The sequence below is a fragment of the Megascapheus bottae genome, chromosome 3 (genome assembly GCF_031878675.1).
Source record: "Megascapheus bottae isolate mThoBot1 chromosome 3, mThoBot2.hap1, whole genome shotgun sequence".
NCBI lineage: Eukaryota > Metazoa > Chordata > Mammalia > Rodentia > Geomyidae > Megascapheus > Megascapheus bottae.
Genome location: NC_143511.1, coordinates 37422692 through 37438741, shown reverse-complemented (window position 1 = coordinate 37438741; position 16050 = coordinate 37422692). Strand labels below are relative to the sequence as shown.

General features: G+C 41.8%; 1 protein-coding gene across 2 annotated transcripts in view; it reads left to right on the top strand.

Annotated features, from left to right (window-relative positions):
* The window catches only part of Slc71a2 (solute carrier family 71 member 2), a 53698-nt gene that overhangs the window by 13518 nt on the left and 24130 nt on the right, over positions 1-16050 (top strand). The window contains exons 1-2 of one of the 2 annotated variants that reach the window (XM_090329940.1): positions 7988-8144; positions 8603-8698. In XM_090329940.1, the coding sequence (XP_090186066.1) occupies positions 8070-8144; positions 8603-8698 (171 nt within the window). In that variant the 5' untranslated portion in view covers positions 7988-8069. Of the gene's footprint in view, positions 1-7987; positions 8145-8602; positions 8699-16050 lie in introns of those variants that run through there. The other variant, XM_090329939.1, reaches the window with a different exon arrangement.

Below are 16050 nucleotides of genomic sequence, written 5' to 3'. Positions count from 1 at the left end.
CTGATAATATACTGCCACTTTACCCTCTGTCCTTCCCCTTTCAATTCCTATTTCATGAAAAGCAGCTGATAATCTCCAGCTGAAATAGCCATATTTGTCCTTCCACCTTGGCCATCCTGTAGAGAGAGTGAAGCAGGCTGTCAAGTGGAACAGTCAAGCATTGCATGTCACAGGGAAATGATTCTTTTGCTTGCGTGCTGGCAAGTTTCTGGTGTTTACCGTGTACTTTGATCTTTAAATTGAGGATCATGTGTGGAACAAATGGGAGCAGCAGCCTTCAGCCTTATCTTTTTTCCAGCATGCAGAACAAATGATCTGAGTGAGAAAAGCTCTGTGTCCTGGTTCATCTATACTTCTCAGGTCATGTTGTCAGGTCAGGGAACAAAAAGCATTGGAGAGTGCCCTTTTGCTAGTACACCCAGTAGCCAGGACATGCTTCTTAGTGTAAGAAACAGTGTGAGCAGGCAACTGAAGGCTTGTACTTAGCTTACATAAGATCTGGCTATAGGTCATTCCTGCTATCTCTTGAACAAGAGAAGTAGTGGAAAAGTATAGTAAATAGGGTATTTTCATTAGGGCTTGACATGTTGTCTGTTGTTGCTGTGTTTGCAGGTAACTTTGCCCTGAGCATTGCTCAGTGTCTTTTGTAATATGGTTGCTAGCTTATGTCCTTTTCCACCGGAGTCTCAATTTCCATTTGCTATGTTAGAGTCCATGAAATAGGAGCAAGGATCATTTCTTCTGTTGCTATTTGTCCTTGGTTTAACTGATGCTTAATATACACTGAATGTTCATTCGCAATAGACTATTTTCACTATTTTGTGGTTTTTTTTGTTTTTGTTTTTGTTTTTTTGATCGGTCATGGGACTTGAACTCTGGGCCTAGGTGCTGTCCCTGAGCTCTTCGGCTAAGGCTACCGCCTACCCCTTGAGCCACAGCGCTATTTCCAGTTTTCTGGTGATTAATTGGAGATAAAAGTCTCACAGGACCATAGCACCATAGTGCCCCAACTGGCTTTGAACCACAGTCCTCAGATGTCAGCCTCCTGAGTAGCTAGGATAATAGGCGTGAGGCACCATGCCTGGATTATTTTCACTATTTCTGTTTTGGTTCATACCTGTGATCAGCCCAGTCAAAAGCAAACAGGCTGTCTGAAAAAGGAAAAAAAGAGATAGCTGAGATCTAGCTTAAGAGTTTCTGAGTTTTGCTTGGCACTCTTGGCCCACAGTTGGAATCCTAGCTCTTGGCTCACAGCTGTAATTCTAGCTACTCAGGAGGCTGAGATCTGAGGATCAAGGTTCAAAGCCAACCCAGGCACGAAAGTCTTTGAAACTGTTATCTCCAAGTAAACAACGTAAAACCAGAAATGGCACTGTGGCTCAACGTGGTAGAGTTGTATCCTTGAGCTGAAGATCTCAAAGACAGCATCCAGGCCTAGAGTTCAAGCCCCAGGATTGATCAAAACAAAACAAAGTCTCTGAGTACCGAGAGCGTGGCCTACTGATAGAGTGCTTGCCTAGCATGCGCAAAGCCCTGGTTTTGATTACTTGCCAGAAGGGTTGCTATGGCTCAAATCCAAGTGGTAGAGCTCAAGCCTTGAGAAAGCTCAAAGACAATGCCCAGGTTCTGAGTTCAGGCTCCATGACTGGTTAAGAAAAAAAAAAAAAGAGCCTGGGATTTATCTGTTTAGGAAGGCTTTTAACCTTGATTCTCTGAGATTTTTGGTTTGTTTGTTTGTTGGCCAGCCCTAGGGCTTGAACTCAGGGCTGAGCACTGTCCTTCAGCTTTCTCAAGGCTAGAGCTCTACCACTTGAGTCATAGTACCCCTTCTGGCTTTTTCTATGTATTGGTACTGAGGAATCAAACCTGGGTCTTCGTGCATGCTAGGCAGCACTATACCATTGGGCCATGCTCCTGGGCCATATTCTCGGAGTTTTAAACCCTAGTTCTGGGATGGGGTGGAGAATTAGTTCCAGTAGTCTGGGCCTAGTGGTAATGTCTACTGGCAGAGGGCAGGAGGATCAGGGTTGTGGCTAGCCTGTGCAAAGTTAGTAAAAACCTCAAAAGTCAGGTGTGATGTATAACCCAAGGGATGTAGAGATACAGCCAGGAGGATCACCAGCCCAGGCTGGCCCTGGGCAAAGAATACCTTGAAATGCCATCCAAAAAGTAAAGGAAGTCTGGGTTACTAGATAAGGGCATGGGCTCAAGAGCAGCTGCCTAACAAGAGTGAGGTCCTGAGTTCAGATGCCAGAAATGCTCCCCCCCAAAAGTGTTCAAGTTTTGACCATTAAGAGCACATTGACATGTATACTCTTCCCACACACCCTTTTTTTAAAAAAATATTTTATTGTTACTAAGATGTAAATAAGGTGGTGTACTTTTTCATAAGTCAGGTAATGAGTACAATTCTTTTTTTTTTTTTTTTTTTGCCTGTCCTGGGGCTTGATTGAACGAGGATGAGCTAGGATTACAGGCTTGAGCCACTAGTGCAGTTCCTTTTGCTTGTCACCCTTTCACTTTACTCCAATTTTCCCCTCCCATCCCTGCCACAAGATACATACTTTTCCACATAATGTATATTGGGTACTATAACTGTAGTTGTTCACCTTTCATCCTTTTCCGTCTATTCCCTCTCCCCACCCCACCCCCATGCTTTGTCTCCCCTCAGTAGATAATCCCAAAACAACAAAACTCAGATTTCCATTTGTTTTGATAAATGGCATTTTAAATGATCAGAGTTAATGCCTTTGGATTTCTTCTTCTTCTTTTTTTTTGCCATTCCTGGGCTTGGGTTCAGGGCCTGAGCACTGTCCTTGGATTTTTCTCAAGGCTAGAGCTCTACCACTTGAGCCACAGCACCACTTCTGGCTTTTTCCTACGTATGTGGTACCGAGGAATCAAACCCGGGTCTTCGTGCATGTTAGGCAAGCACTCTACCACTAGCCAAACTCCCAGCCCGGATTCCTTCTTTTAGTATATTCTCCTTTAGTCTATTTCGGTGTAAATGCATAAAGCCCTGTGTAAGTTTTCATATCCAGTTGTATTTTGATCTTGTTTCCATGTATGAGAGAAAATGTATGCTGTTTGTCCTGCTGAGCTTGACCTACCCTCACTTGGTATAATTTGTTCTAGATCTTTTGTGTAGAAGACATTCTTTCTAATGGATGTATAGAATTCTACTGTGTTAGCCAAACGCTGGTGGCACATGCCTAATGATCCTGGCTGCTTAGGAGGCTGAGATTTAAGGATTGTGGTTTGAAGCCAACCCAGGCAGGAAAGCCCATGAAATGCTTACCTCTAATAAACTACCCTAAGAAAACCAGAAATGGAGGTGTGGCTCAAGTGGTAGAGGAAAAGAAGCTCAATGACAGGACAACTTCCAGGCTCTTGAGTTCAAGCCCTAGAATAGGCACGCCCATACATGTGCACACACACAGACACACAAGTGGTACATGTACACAGTGCTTATATTTTGACACTGCAAGATATGGTAGGCTTCTAGTATATATTTCTTATCCTAGTTTCAGAATTGGTTATTCTTCAAGAATCCTAATTCCTTCTGTTAGAGAATTATATTTGAAACCAAGACCACTAACTAGACATTTATCGGTGTTAGGTTCTTGGGGGTGTCAAAGCTTTTTAGGCTCTCTCAGCTGATGAACAAGTAAATATTTGTGTATGTAATTAATATATATACTTTTTTTTTGGGGTCAGTCATGGCCTGGGCACTGTCTCTGACTCTTTTTGCTCAAAACTGAGCAGCAGCACCACTTCCAGTTGTCTAGTGGGTAATTGGAGATGAGCCTCATGGATTTTCCTGCCCAGGCTGGCTTTGAACCATGATTCTCAATGTCGGCCTCCTGAGTAGTTAGGATTTACAGGCATGAGCCATCAGCACCTGGCTATAAATATTTCTATATGTTCAGCTACAAAGGAATTTGTAAAGATGTCTTCAGTCCTAATTCAGTATGACATGCATCCTATTTATTTGTAACTTTAATCTCCAGCAGTGAGAACACTAGCTGTCATCATCAGCCTACCCTAATTGTTTGATTCCAGTATATATGTATAATAGTTTCATAATTGTCTAACTGTATCCCTCTGAGGAATGTCTTTTTTTTTTTTTTTGGCTAGTTCTGGGGCTTGAACTCAGGGCCTAGGTACTGTCCCTGAACTTCTGTTTACTCAAGGCTAGCACTCTACCATTTGAGCCAGAGTGCCACTTCTTGCTTTTTCTGTTTATATATGGTATTGAGAAATTGAACCCAGGGCTTCATGCATGCCAGGCAGGTACTGCTACTAAGACACATTCCTGGCCCTGGTTTGTTTGTTTTTAATTGAAAACCGGAGGTTCTGGGCTGGGAGTTTTGCCTAGTGGTAGAGTATTTGCCTACATGAAGACCTGGGTTCAATTACTCAGTACCACATACATAGAAAAGCTAGAAGTTGTGCTGTGCAAAGCCAAGAAAGGCCAGCAGTCTTCTAATCTATTTACATGGAATTTCTTTATTTCTATATATGAAACATTCATGGATTAGTGAATTCTATAAATATATAGAAACATTTGACTACCTGTCTACCCTCTTCTGCTATATACATTCCCAAGAAGTACTTGCCTAGTTAGGGCAAGTCTGAAGGAACTTCCACAAGGAATAACATGGTGGCTACCGGCTACCCCACCTTCAACCAGATGGTACATTAACATAAATTTGCTGATTTGAGCCAAAAGTAGCTTTTCCCAAAACTTCAATAACTAAAGACTTATCAGCAGTTACTTTTACTCCGAATTCCACAAGGCTTCTTCCGATTCTAAAGTTGCTCCTCTGTAGACTGGCAGAATAACCCTGGAAATGGGCTTGACCTTGGAAACAGAGTATCTGGGCAGACCCAGAATGCCATTTAGATAGACTTTAGAGAGGCTAATAGAATGACTGTCATTAGTACATAAACTTTGAACCCTCTCTTTCTCCTGTATTATATTGGGGGCATTTTTGAGATATTTTTGAGCACTAAATCTTTAAAGATGTTGAATTCAGTGTACAAATGCTTCCCATTCTGCCTAGAGCTCTTGCATGAGAAATGGGTTGATAATCTCATCCTCATCCCCATCCCTTCCATTACCCCAAATTTGGTGATTCCCTTCTGTATGTTAGTAGGAACCTGCAGGTACCTCCCTGAAGAAAAGGTAGCCTTCTATACTCTGGAGGACTGTTTCTCCTCATCCTAAGTTACCAGAAGCAAGCAAGAGAAACAGGCCACCCCATTTAACCTAGAAAAATGTCTATGAGAATCCAAACACCCTAGTTTTCTACCTGGCATCCTCTCCCTGTCTTTGCCTAAAAAGTTGGGAAAGAATCACCTACCAAAACAAATGGAGGGGCTAGGAGTGTGCCCTATGGTGGAATGCTTGCTAGCATGTACGAAGTCCTAGATTCCATTTCTCGATACCACTTATTCAGAAAAAGATGGAAGTAGTGCTGCAGCCCTGAGTTCAAGCCCCAGGACTGGCCAAAACAAATGGAATATATCACTGATGTAGAAATAGTCACAATCTCTGGGGATGGGACCACACATGATAGCCCAGGGATAAACCCATGATTTAGATTTATACCCTTTACCCTTCACAACTACCCATGAACATGACACTAACATCCTCTACATTGTAGATTGCCTCTATTATATGGAAACCTAAAAATTTAGCTGAGGGCGCTGTGGCATAGCTACTTAGGAGGCTGAGATCTGAGGGTCACAGTTCAAAGCCAGCCTGGGCACTAACATCCATGAGACTCTTATCCAATTAACCAATAGAAACTGGAAGTGGCACTGAGGCTCCAGAGGTAGGGCAGTAGCCTTGAGCTGAAGAGCTCTGGGACAGGGCCCAGGTCCAGAGTTCAAGTCCCACAACTAAAAAAAAAAAAGTGAAGTCTAGAGACTGGACATATAGTGAAGTAGCAGAATGTGTGCTTGGTTTGTGTAAAATTGTGGCTTCCGTCCCCAGCACCACAAAAAGGAAAAGCTGGTGAAGTCTTTTCCCCATTCCACCCTTGCCCTATATCTAGACTGGCACAACTTATTCCAATTCACAGCGGTCGGGGCAACACAGGTTTTCCTTAAGTTCTTCCAGAACATCATGTAGAAAAGTCTCTGCTAGCCACAAAAAGCTGAGAAGATTGAAGGCCCATTCAATAGTCATCACCAACTGCCAGACACAGGAAGGAGCAAGGCCATCTTCCGTTACCAACTCCAGGGGTTGGGAATGTGGCTTACTGGTAGAGTGCTTGCCTAGCAAACAGGAAGCCTTGAGTTCGATTCCTCAGTACCACATAAACAGAAAAAGCCAGACGTGCTGTGGCTCAAATGGTAGAGTGCTAGCTTTGAGCAAAAGAAGCTCAGGGACAGTGCCTAGGCCCTGAGTTCAAGCTCCAGGACTGGGGAAAAGAAAAGAGGATTTGAGAGGACAGGGAAAAGAGGTTAAGGTAGTCAAGGCCTGTAAGTGGCCTATAGGAAAGATAATAATGGATTTGCCGAGTCCTTCTGTCACTTTTCATCTTCTTGCTTCCCAACAACCCAGGAGTTAGGATGTCTGAAGATACTGTCTATACTGATTTAAAGTGGGACTGAGAAGGCCATTGACTTGAGAAAGTCGTGCAGATCAGGTTCAATTAAAATACTAAGTTTTTTGTTTTGTTTTGTTCTTTTAAGGCAGGGGAGGTGGTAGGATCTGTCATAGGGCTTAAACTCTGGGTCAGAGCACTGTCCCTGAGCTCTTCAGCCCAAGGCTGGTGTTCTGTCACATTGAGCCATAGTGCCACTTCCGTTTTGTGGTGGTTAATTGGAGATAAAGAGTCATACAGTCTTTTTTTGCTTGAACTCTGGGCTTGGGTCAGGAGGTTGAGATCTAAGGATTAAGGATCAAAGCCCAGATCAAAGCCAGCCTGGGCACAAAAGACAATGTGACTCTTATCCCAAGTCAACACCAGAAAACAAAGTGGTAGAGCAAGCTAGCCTTGAGCTGAAGAGCTGAGGGAGAGGGCCCAGTTCCAGAGTTCAAGCCCCATGATAGATGAAAACAAAACAAAATCTACTCTTTCAGATATTGAGGAATTTTCTTTTTTTTTGTCGGGATAATGTACAGAGGGTTTATAGTTATATTCCTCAGGTATTTGGGGAATTTTCAGGTTTGAAGATTTGGTTAATACTTTTATGTGTCTTTTTTCGAATTGTTAAAACTAGAAAGTAAAAGAACTGTAAAATGAGTACTTATATTCTTTTTGTCCAAATCCAGCAGTTCTTTTTTTTTTTATTTTTTTTTTATTGTAATTAGTAAAAGGGTTACATGATATTTGCCAGATAGAAGGTGCATTAATTCACATACATTGATACCCTTTCACATGTCTTGGTACCCATTTCCCTCCCCCCCTTTTTTCTTTTTTTGCCAGTCCTTTGGCCGGAAACTCAGAGCCTGAGCACTGTCCTTGGGCTTTCTCAAGGCTAGAGCTCTACCACTTGAGCTACAGCACCACTTCTGGATCTTTCTATGTATATGGTACCAAGGAATAGAACCCAGGTCTTCATGCATGCTAGGCAAGCACTCTACCACTAGGTCAAACTCCAGCCCCATCAGCAGTTGTTATTTTCTGACCTTTTATTTAGAATAGATACGTGAAGCAGTTGTTTTCCCCTTAATCTGACAGTAAGTTGTAGACATCAAGAGACTATCCAAGAAATTTAAGGCTTATGACATAAGGTAATTCAACGTATAGTTTTTATTTATAGTTTTCCTGTTCTCTTTTCTGTCTCTCCTCACCCCCTCTTTACCCCCCCCCCCCAGCTCTAACCCTTAATCTGGACTAGTCTGTACCCCTTGTGACTTGTGAGCATATGACTCCCATAGCCCTGTCTCTCATGTAGCTAAGGAAACCATTATGTAGCTAACAACTTAAGGCCTTCAGAGGTCAAGTTGCTGAGTTATGCTTAACTGGTAAATAGCATGTAGTCAAATACTAGAAATCAGTTTCCTAAAGATGCCTGTTGATTTCTTACCAAAGTCTAAAGATTGGTATTGAATGGACAAGTGCAAAGTCTGTTATTTTAGCACCTGTCATGATGCGGGAAGGTGCAGGCATCAGGGATATTACAGAGTAACGTTTGCTTGTTCATTTGTCTTTTTGTAATTCTGGGATAGAACACAGCCTTACAGATGCTGAACATGTGATCTGCCATTGAGCTGTATCTCCAGCTCATAGAACTTAGTTTTTTTTTTAAATATTATAGATTGCTCAAATTTTAATTTTTTTGGGGGGGTGGGAGTGGGTCATAGGGCTTGAACTTAGCCTGGCCGTTGTCCCTGAGCTCCTCAGCCCAAGGCCACAGCCCTACCCTTGAGCCAAGCCCCACTTCCCATTTGAGATAAAAGTCTCAAGTCCTTTTGTGCCCAGGCTGGCTTTGAACCTTGATCCTCAGGTCTTGGCCTCCTGAGTAGCTAAGATTACAGGCATGAGCTACCATGCCTGGCTTCAAATTTTAAGTTTTTTAATAGACCATTCTAAAGTAATGTATTTCTTTACTGTTTGTTAAAATAGCTTTCTTTCTTTTTTAGCTACAAGGCTTTGGCCGACCAAGTGTTTTCCATGCTGCTATTGTCATCTTCCTTGAATTCTTTGCTTGGGGCCTGTTGACAACTCCAATGTTGACTGTAAGTATTGCTGACCTGGGCTTAAGGTGTACATCTCCATGCTTATATGTCTGAGTATATATTTGGGAGTAGCTCTTGATAATGATTTAAGTCTACATGTTCAAGTGGGTTGTTTCCATAATTTGGTCTGTGAAGCACCTGGAACAAAACACCTGATTAAGTATTCATAGATAGCACTGTACTTCATGAAGTCAAGCCCTAGGGGTGCTGTTATATGAACTGTATATATTTAGGAAAGCCTTTCAGACACCTCATAAGAAATATAAAGCATTGTTAAACATATATTCTTTCTTTGCTTGTTACTGGCCTTTAAGCATTCACTAAGTAGGAGATTGGTAAATACTTTGTAACAATGAGATTCCATAATTGTAAAAATATCTACATTTTTTTCACACCTTGTCTGTGGCCATTTCTTTCTTTTTCTTCTTTTTCTATTTTTGCCAGTCCTAGTGTTTTAACTCAGGCCCTAGGCACTGGCCTTGGACACATTTTGCTCAGGGCTAATGCCCTGCCACTTGAGCCACATAGCACCACTTCCAGCCTTTTCTGAGTATGTGGTACCAAAGAATCGAACCTAGGGCTTCATACATACGAAGCGAGCACTCTAGGCTGTGCTCCAGGCCCTGTCTGTGGCCATTTCTTCAAACTCAGTATTGAGAAAATTTAGCATCCAAGAACTTGTATATCTGTTGTATGGTAAGAGAAAAGCTAAATACCAAAGAAAATACTAGAGGGCTGGGGCCTACTAATAATTTAACACTTAATTTTCATAGAGACTTTGTTTTGGTGCCAGTCCTGGGCTTGAACTCAGGAGGACCTGGTCACTGTCCTATTAGCTTTATCACTCAAGGCATTCTCCCACTTGAGCCACAATCCCACTTCTCACTTTTTGATGGTTAATTGAAGATTAGAGTTTCATGGATTTTTGCTTCCCAGGCTGGCTTTGGTAGCTAGGGTTATGGGTGTGAACCAGTTTCCTTCCTTCTTAAAGATGGATAATAAAAAATATTTCGCTGTGTGCATTTCCTGCATTTTGTTTACCTTTTCCTGAGCTAAGGAACATTTGATTTGCTTTCTCACCTTCCACGGCTTCTGAATAATAATGCTGCTATGAACATGGGAATATAAAAATCAGTCCCTGTATTGAAAGCTTTTTGGAATGTGTCAAGAACTGAACTGGATTGCCGGATCATAGCATAATTCTATTTTTAGTTTCTTGAACAACTACTGAACTTTATTCCAAAGAAACCATACCATTTTACGTTTTTACCAACTGTAGTAAGGATTCTAAATTGTTCTTTTACTTACCAACATTTGTTATTTCTGGGTGTTTTGCTGGCCTGGAGCTTAGCCTTGATCCTCAGACTCCCAAGGGCTAGGATTGCAAGCCTGCCTGTGCAACCATGTTTGACTTTTATTTTTGATAGTTGATATTCTAGAACAAATATCTAGGATGAATCAGACCACTTATTTTAATAACAAAAAATTTTGGATTACCATACATTTGTAATATGAAAGGAGTATTGTAGCTATTTGCATATGATACACTGTGGACAGTTTTTCTAATAATTGGATTTTTTTTTCTTTTTTTTTTTTTTCTTGGTCCGTCGTGGGGCTTGGACTCCAGGCCTGAGCTGTTTCAACTCAAGGCTACTGCCCAACCCTGGAGCCACAGCCCCACTTGTGGTTTTCTAGTAGTTAATTGGAAATAGAGTCTCATGGTCTTTAGTGCTTGAGCTGGCTTTGAACCTCAATCCTCAGATCTCAGCCTCCTGAGTAGCTAGGTTTACAGGTGAGAGCCACTATACCAGCTTGTTTTTTGTTTTTATTTTTTTAAACGTATGTGGTACCAAGGAATTGAACCCGGGCCTTTGTGCATGCTAGGCAAGCACTCTACCACTAGGCCAAACTCCCAGCTGCTTTTATTTCTTTTATTATTATTATTTTTTTTGCCAGTCCTGGGGCGTGAACTCAGGGCCTGAGCATTGTCCTTGGGCAATGCTCTATCACTTGAGCCACGGCACCACTTCTGGCTTTTTCTATGTATGAGGTACCAAGGAATGGAACCTGGGCTAGGTAAGCACTAGGCCAAACTCCCAGCCCTTTTTAAGTTTATTTTTAACATTGTTGGTTCTTGTCCTGTTACTATCCCTCCCTTTCCTCCTCTCCCTTGGTTTTACATTTATTACAAAATGAAATGTTTTCAAATATAATTGTCCCTCACTATGTTGCCATTCACTTATTGGGGCTTCATTGTATCACAACGTTGTTTGTTTTTCTTTAAATTATAAGTACTGATCCCTCGCCTATCATAGGAATTACTTTCCAGAGACCTCTGTGATAGGTGAAAATCCACAAAGTAGCAATGAGTGAGCCATAATATTGAGAGGGACAACTAACACTACTGTTCAGTGTTTTACCTATTGGGGAGGTCTCTGGAATATAACTCCTATGGTAGGTGAGGGATCACTGTAGTGTCTTTCTAGCCGGATGTTTTCTAGTGGTTCTTTTTTTGGTTTTAATTAGTAAATTAATTTTAATTGCCCTTCAGTACTGATGTACCTTCCTTCTAATTGCCCAAAGTAGGTAAGTTTTAAGGGGTTTTGTGTCCCAGATTGACATTGGAATGCACTTTGCAGTCACCTGAAGTGCTGCGACATTAGTTTTTGTGGTTTCTAAGCAGTTATGTGCTTGCATAAATTTGGCTAAAAGGAAGGTCCAGAAGAATGTCTTAGTGGTAGAGTGCTTGCATAGCATGTATGAAGCCCTGGGCTCCATTCTTCAGTACCACATAAATAGAAACAGCTGGAAGTGACACTGTGGCTCAAGTGGTAGCGTGCTACCTCTGAGCAAAAGAAGTTCAGGGAAGCTGGGTGCCGTGGCTCACGCCTATAATCCTAGCTACTCAGGAGGCTGAGATCTAAGGATCAAGGTTCAAAGCCAGCCTGGGCACAAAAGGACCTGAGATTCTTATCTCCAATTAACCTCTAGAAAATGGGAAGTGGGGCTTGCCTGGAGGGTAGGGCAGTAGCTTTGACCAGAAGAGCTCAGGGACAGTGCCCAGGCCTAGTTCAAGCTACATAACACCCCCCCCCGCCCCCCGCAAAAGAAAAAGGAGTTCAGGAAGGGTCCCGAGTTTAGCCTAGTGGTAGAGTGCTTGCCTAACAAGGATGAAGACCCAGGTTTGATTCCTCCTTGCCACATACATAGAAAAACCTAGAAGTGGTGCTGTTGTTCAAGTGGTAGAACTATAACCTCGAGAACGTGCAAGGACAGTGCTCAGGCCCTCAGTACAAACCCCAGTACTGGCAAAAAAAAAAAAAGGGGGGGGGGGAGTCTGGCCTAGTGGTAAAGTGCCTGCCTAACAAGCACAACGACCGGGGTTCGATTCCTTGGTACCACATACATAGAAAAAGCCAGAAAATGGTGCTATGGCTCAAGTGGTAGAGGTCTAGCCTTGAGAAGGACAGCACTCAGGCCCTGAGCTCAAACCCCGGAACTAGAAGAAAAGGAAACTCAGTACAGTGGCCAGGGCCTGAGTTCAAACCCCAGGACTGGCAAAAAATAAAAAGACTAGAGTTGCTAGCATTATTCTGTCAAACCATTAAGAAGTAGTTGAGTTAGTAGGTATGCTCATTCTGTTTTTCTCAGCTCTTTGAAGTTGCTAAATTAAGCTCGCTGTCCTTTACTTTTGTTGTTGTTTGCCAATCCTGGGGCTTGAACTCAGGGCCTGGGCACTGTCCTTGGACACTTTTTTGCTCAAGACTAGAGCTTCCTGTGTGTGTGATACCAAGGAATCAAACCCAGGGGTTTGTGCATGCTAGGTGAGTACACTACCGTTAGGCTATGCTCCCAGCCTCCTGTGCTTTACTTTTTGACCTCTCCCTATACATCTCCCCAGAGTGATGAATCTGTTTGTTGTTCATCTTCCATTTGGAAGAAAGAACACATTTTTCCTGACATTCTCTTTTCCTTTTGTCTTTTCCTCCTGTTGTCTTTTGTAATTAGACAGAAAAGGGATAATGTTGGGCTCTTTGGTTAGGGCTTATTTCTTCAGAACTGGAGGTCATTTTTCATCTTTTCATGCTTGAGTTTGCTCTGGCTCGTTTTCTTGTCCTTGACATTTTGTGTGACAGATAATACATGTGTGCTGCTTTTTTTGTTTTCACTTTCTGTGAATAGTGGACATCATTATTTCTCATTTATCCATCCATGCAAGTGAAAGAAAAACACCACAAACTGACCACTATTGATTATTATTTGGAAATCCAGAGCATCACATATGTATTAATTCTCTAGTCTGACTAACCCTTCATTCTGGCAATAATTAGGATCTGTTTGTAACAATGAAAAGTGGCTTACCGTGTACATTTTCCTCTGAGATTGCTTGCCTTTATTCTGTAGCTGTTGTTGTTGTCAGTTCTGAGGCTTGAACTCACAGCCTGGACACTGTCCCTGAGCTTCCTTTGCTCAAGGCTAGCACTCTCCCACTTGAACCCCAATGCTACTTCTGGCTTTTTCTGTTTATGTGATATGGAGGATTGAACCCTGGACTTCATGCATTCTAGGCTAGCATACTACCACTAAGCCATATTCCGGGCTTCTAGCTTAACCCTTCAATTTGTTTATTAAACATTATCAGAAAGGTCTCTATCTCTAATAAGCAAGCTTATAAAATGGGTCTCACACTGTGGCCTTAACTTCTAGTAATAGTATTGTGGTAGTAGTGTAGTAGTAGTAGAAAGAGGGAGGGGTTTCTGCTTTTTTCTGCCTGGCACGGGTGATTGTCACTACAATCCCAGCTTCTCAGGAGGCTGAGCTCTGAGGATCTAAGTTTGAAGCCAGAACAAGCAGAAACGTCCATGAGACTTTCATCTTCCAATATACAAGCAAAAGGTAGAAGTAGATGTGTGACTTAAATGGTAGAGTGTCAGCCTTAATGATTGGCCAAAAATCCCTAGTGAAGGTGCAAGGTCATGAGTACAGCACACAAAATGAAATTAAGTTAAAATTTAAAACTTGCCTCTTTTCTCTTTTTTGTCCCTGGCTGATACAGTATACTCTAATCAAATAAGTAATACTTAATATGCTTACGACTAAAGAATTTTGAGCTGTATATGATGACATTAATCTTATATACTGATTTGTTGAACTGAAACTCTTACACAATTACTTAAAGATAGATAATAAAGGCTTTCATTTCCTACAATTTACAGATTTTCTTTAGAAATTCTAATAAAGATTAAGGAATTCAGCATTACCCACTAGTCCTTGTCATGTGACCATATGAAAAGTTCCAAATCTACTGTCCCATTCATTTCATTAATCCCTTCATTCCAGTTGACTCTCAAGATAATGTGCTCATTCATTCCTTCATTCAGTGAACATACTTTACCTTGTATGCTCTTTAGTTGCTTTATTGGCTAGCTCTTCTGTCTCTTTCACTTAATCGTTATTTATTTTCAATAGTTACAATGCCTGCATGGGATAGGACAATACTAGACCATATATAATTACTTTGTAGGGTAATTTGTTCCTCCTGTAGAAAGCAGGTACATGATCTATAGTCACATGGTATATTACTTTATGAAGTCACAAGACTCACATGTTAGTTTTGGTAGTTCTCTTGTTATTGCCTAGAACTTGCCTGTTTATGTACATGGTAATTTGTTTTGTTTTGTTTTGTTGTTGTTTAAGCCTTTTCATTGCCTAGAGCTGGTGGTTCCAGTTTTTCTTTTTTTTTTCTAGTTCTGGATTTGAACTCAGCACCTGAGCACTGTCCTTGGGCTTTCTCAAGGCTAGCACTCTACCATTTGAACCACAGAACCACCTCCAGCTTTTTCTATGTGTATGGTACTGAGGAATCGAACCTTCGTGCACGCTAGGCAAGCACTCTATCATTAGGCCAAATGCCCGGCCCTTGTTCTGGTTTTTGTCAGTTATGGCACTTGAACTCTGGACCTAGGTAGGCATTGTGCCTGAGCTCTTCAGCTCAAGGCCACGGCGCCACTTCCCATTTTCTTGTGGTTAATTGGAGATAAGATTCTCATGGGCTTTGTAGTGTGCAGGCTGGCTTTGAACTGCAATCCTCAGATGTCAGCCTCTGGAGTAGCTGGGATTATAGGCCTGAGCCACTGCACCCGGCTTAGGACCTTATTCTTGCTTGGCTTTTTTGGTCAAGACTGTTGCTCTACTACTTGAACTACACCTCTACTTCCTAAATTTTAATATTCTGAACACCATAATATAATGTTAATATATTCTGTACAATTGCTATCATATGCTTAATTTTTCCATTATGATAGTATTCTTTCTGAAATTTCTTTTTTTTTTTGCCAGTCCTGGGCTTGAGCTCAGGGCCTGAGCACTGTCCTTGGACTTTCTCAAGGCTAGAGCTCTACCACTTGAGCCTCAGCACCACTTCCGGCTTTTTTCTATGTATGTGGTACCGAGGAATTGAACCTGGGTCTTCATGCATGCTAGGCAAGCACTTTAACCACTAGGCCAAACTCCCGGCCTCTTTCTGAAATTTCTAATCAGTTCTCAAGACTTTATTTGCTTTGCTGCAATTGTGCTATGTAGTATGTTGTTTCTACTACATGTTGTACTTTAAGTGTAGATTTATTTTATGGCTTGCTCTGTTTCCTACAATAATTAACTTATTGACAGTAAGGTAAGGTAGTTTATCCTTTCTTTCTTTCTTTCTTTTTTTTTTTTTGCCAGTCCTGGGCTTCGGCTCAGGGCCTGAGCACTGTCCTTGGACTTTCTCAAGGCTAGAGCTCTACCACTTGAGCCTCAGCACCACTTCCGGCTTTTTTCTATGTATGTGGTACCGAGGAATCGAACCCGGGTCTTCATGCATGCTAGGAAAGCACTTTAACCACTAGGCCAAACTCCCGGCCCTATCCTTTCTTTTTTGTGTGTATATTTTAATATCTTCCAACAATTCCCATTTTAGTTTTAGTTGTTGTTTGTTTGTTTGCCAGTCCTGGGGCTTGAAATCAGGGCCTGAGTACTGTTCTCGTTCTTTCTCAAAGCTAGCGTTCTACCACTTGAGCCACATCACCACTTTAGTTTTTTCTGTGTATATGGTACAGAGGAATTGAACCAAGGTCTTCCATGCATGCTAGGTGAGCACTCTACCACTAGGCCATGCTCTGGTCTCAATTTCAAATTTTTGACTGAATTTTATATTCTCCTTTGTATTTGCAAAGGGAGTATAGGTAAAGAATGTCTTCTGTAGGCAGACAAGTCGTACACATTCATGTGTGAAGTAGGCTAATCACCTGTTCTAGTTGAAAGCTTGCTTTTCTACAGTAACAGCCACCATCGACTTAATCATTCACATGGTA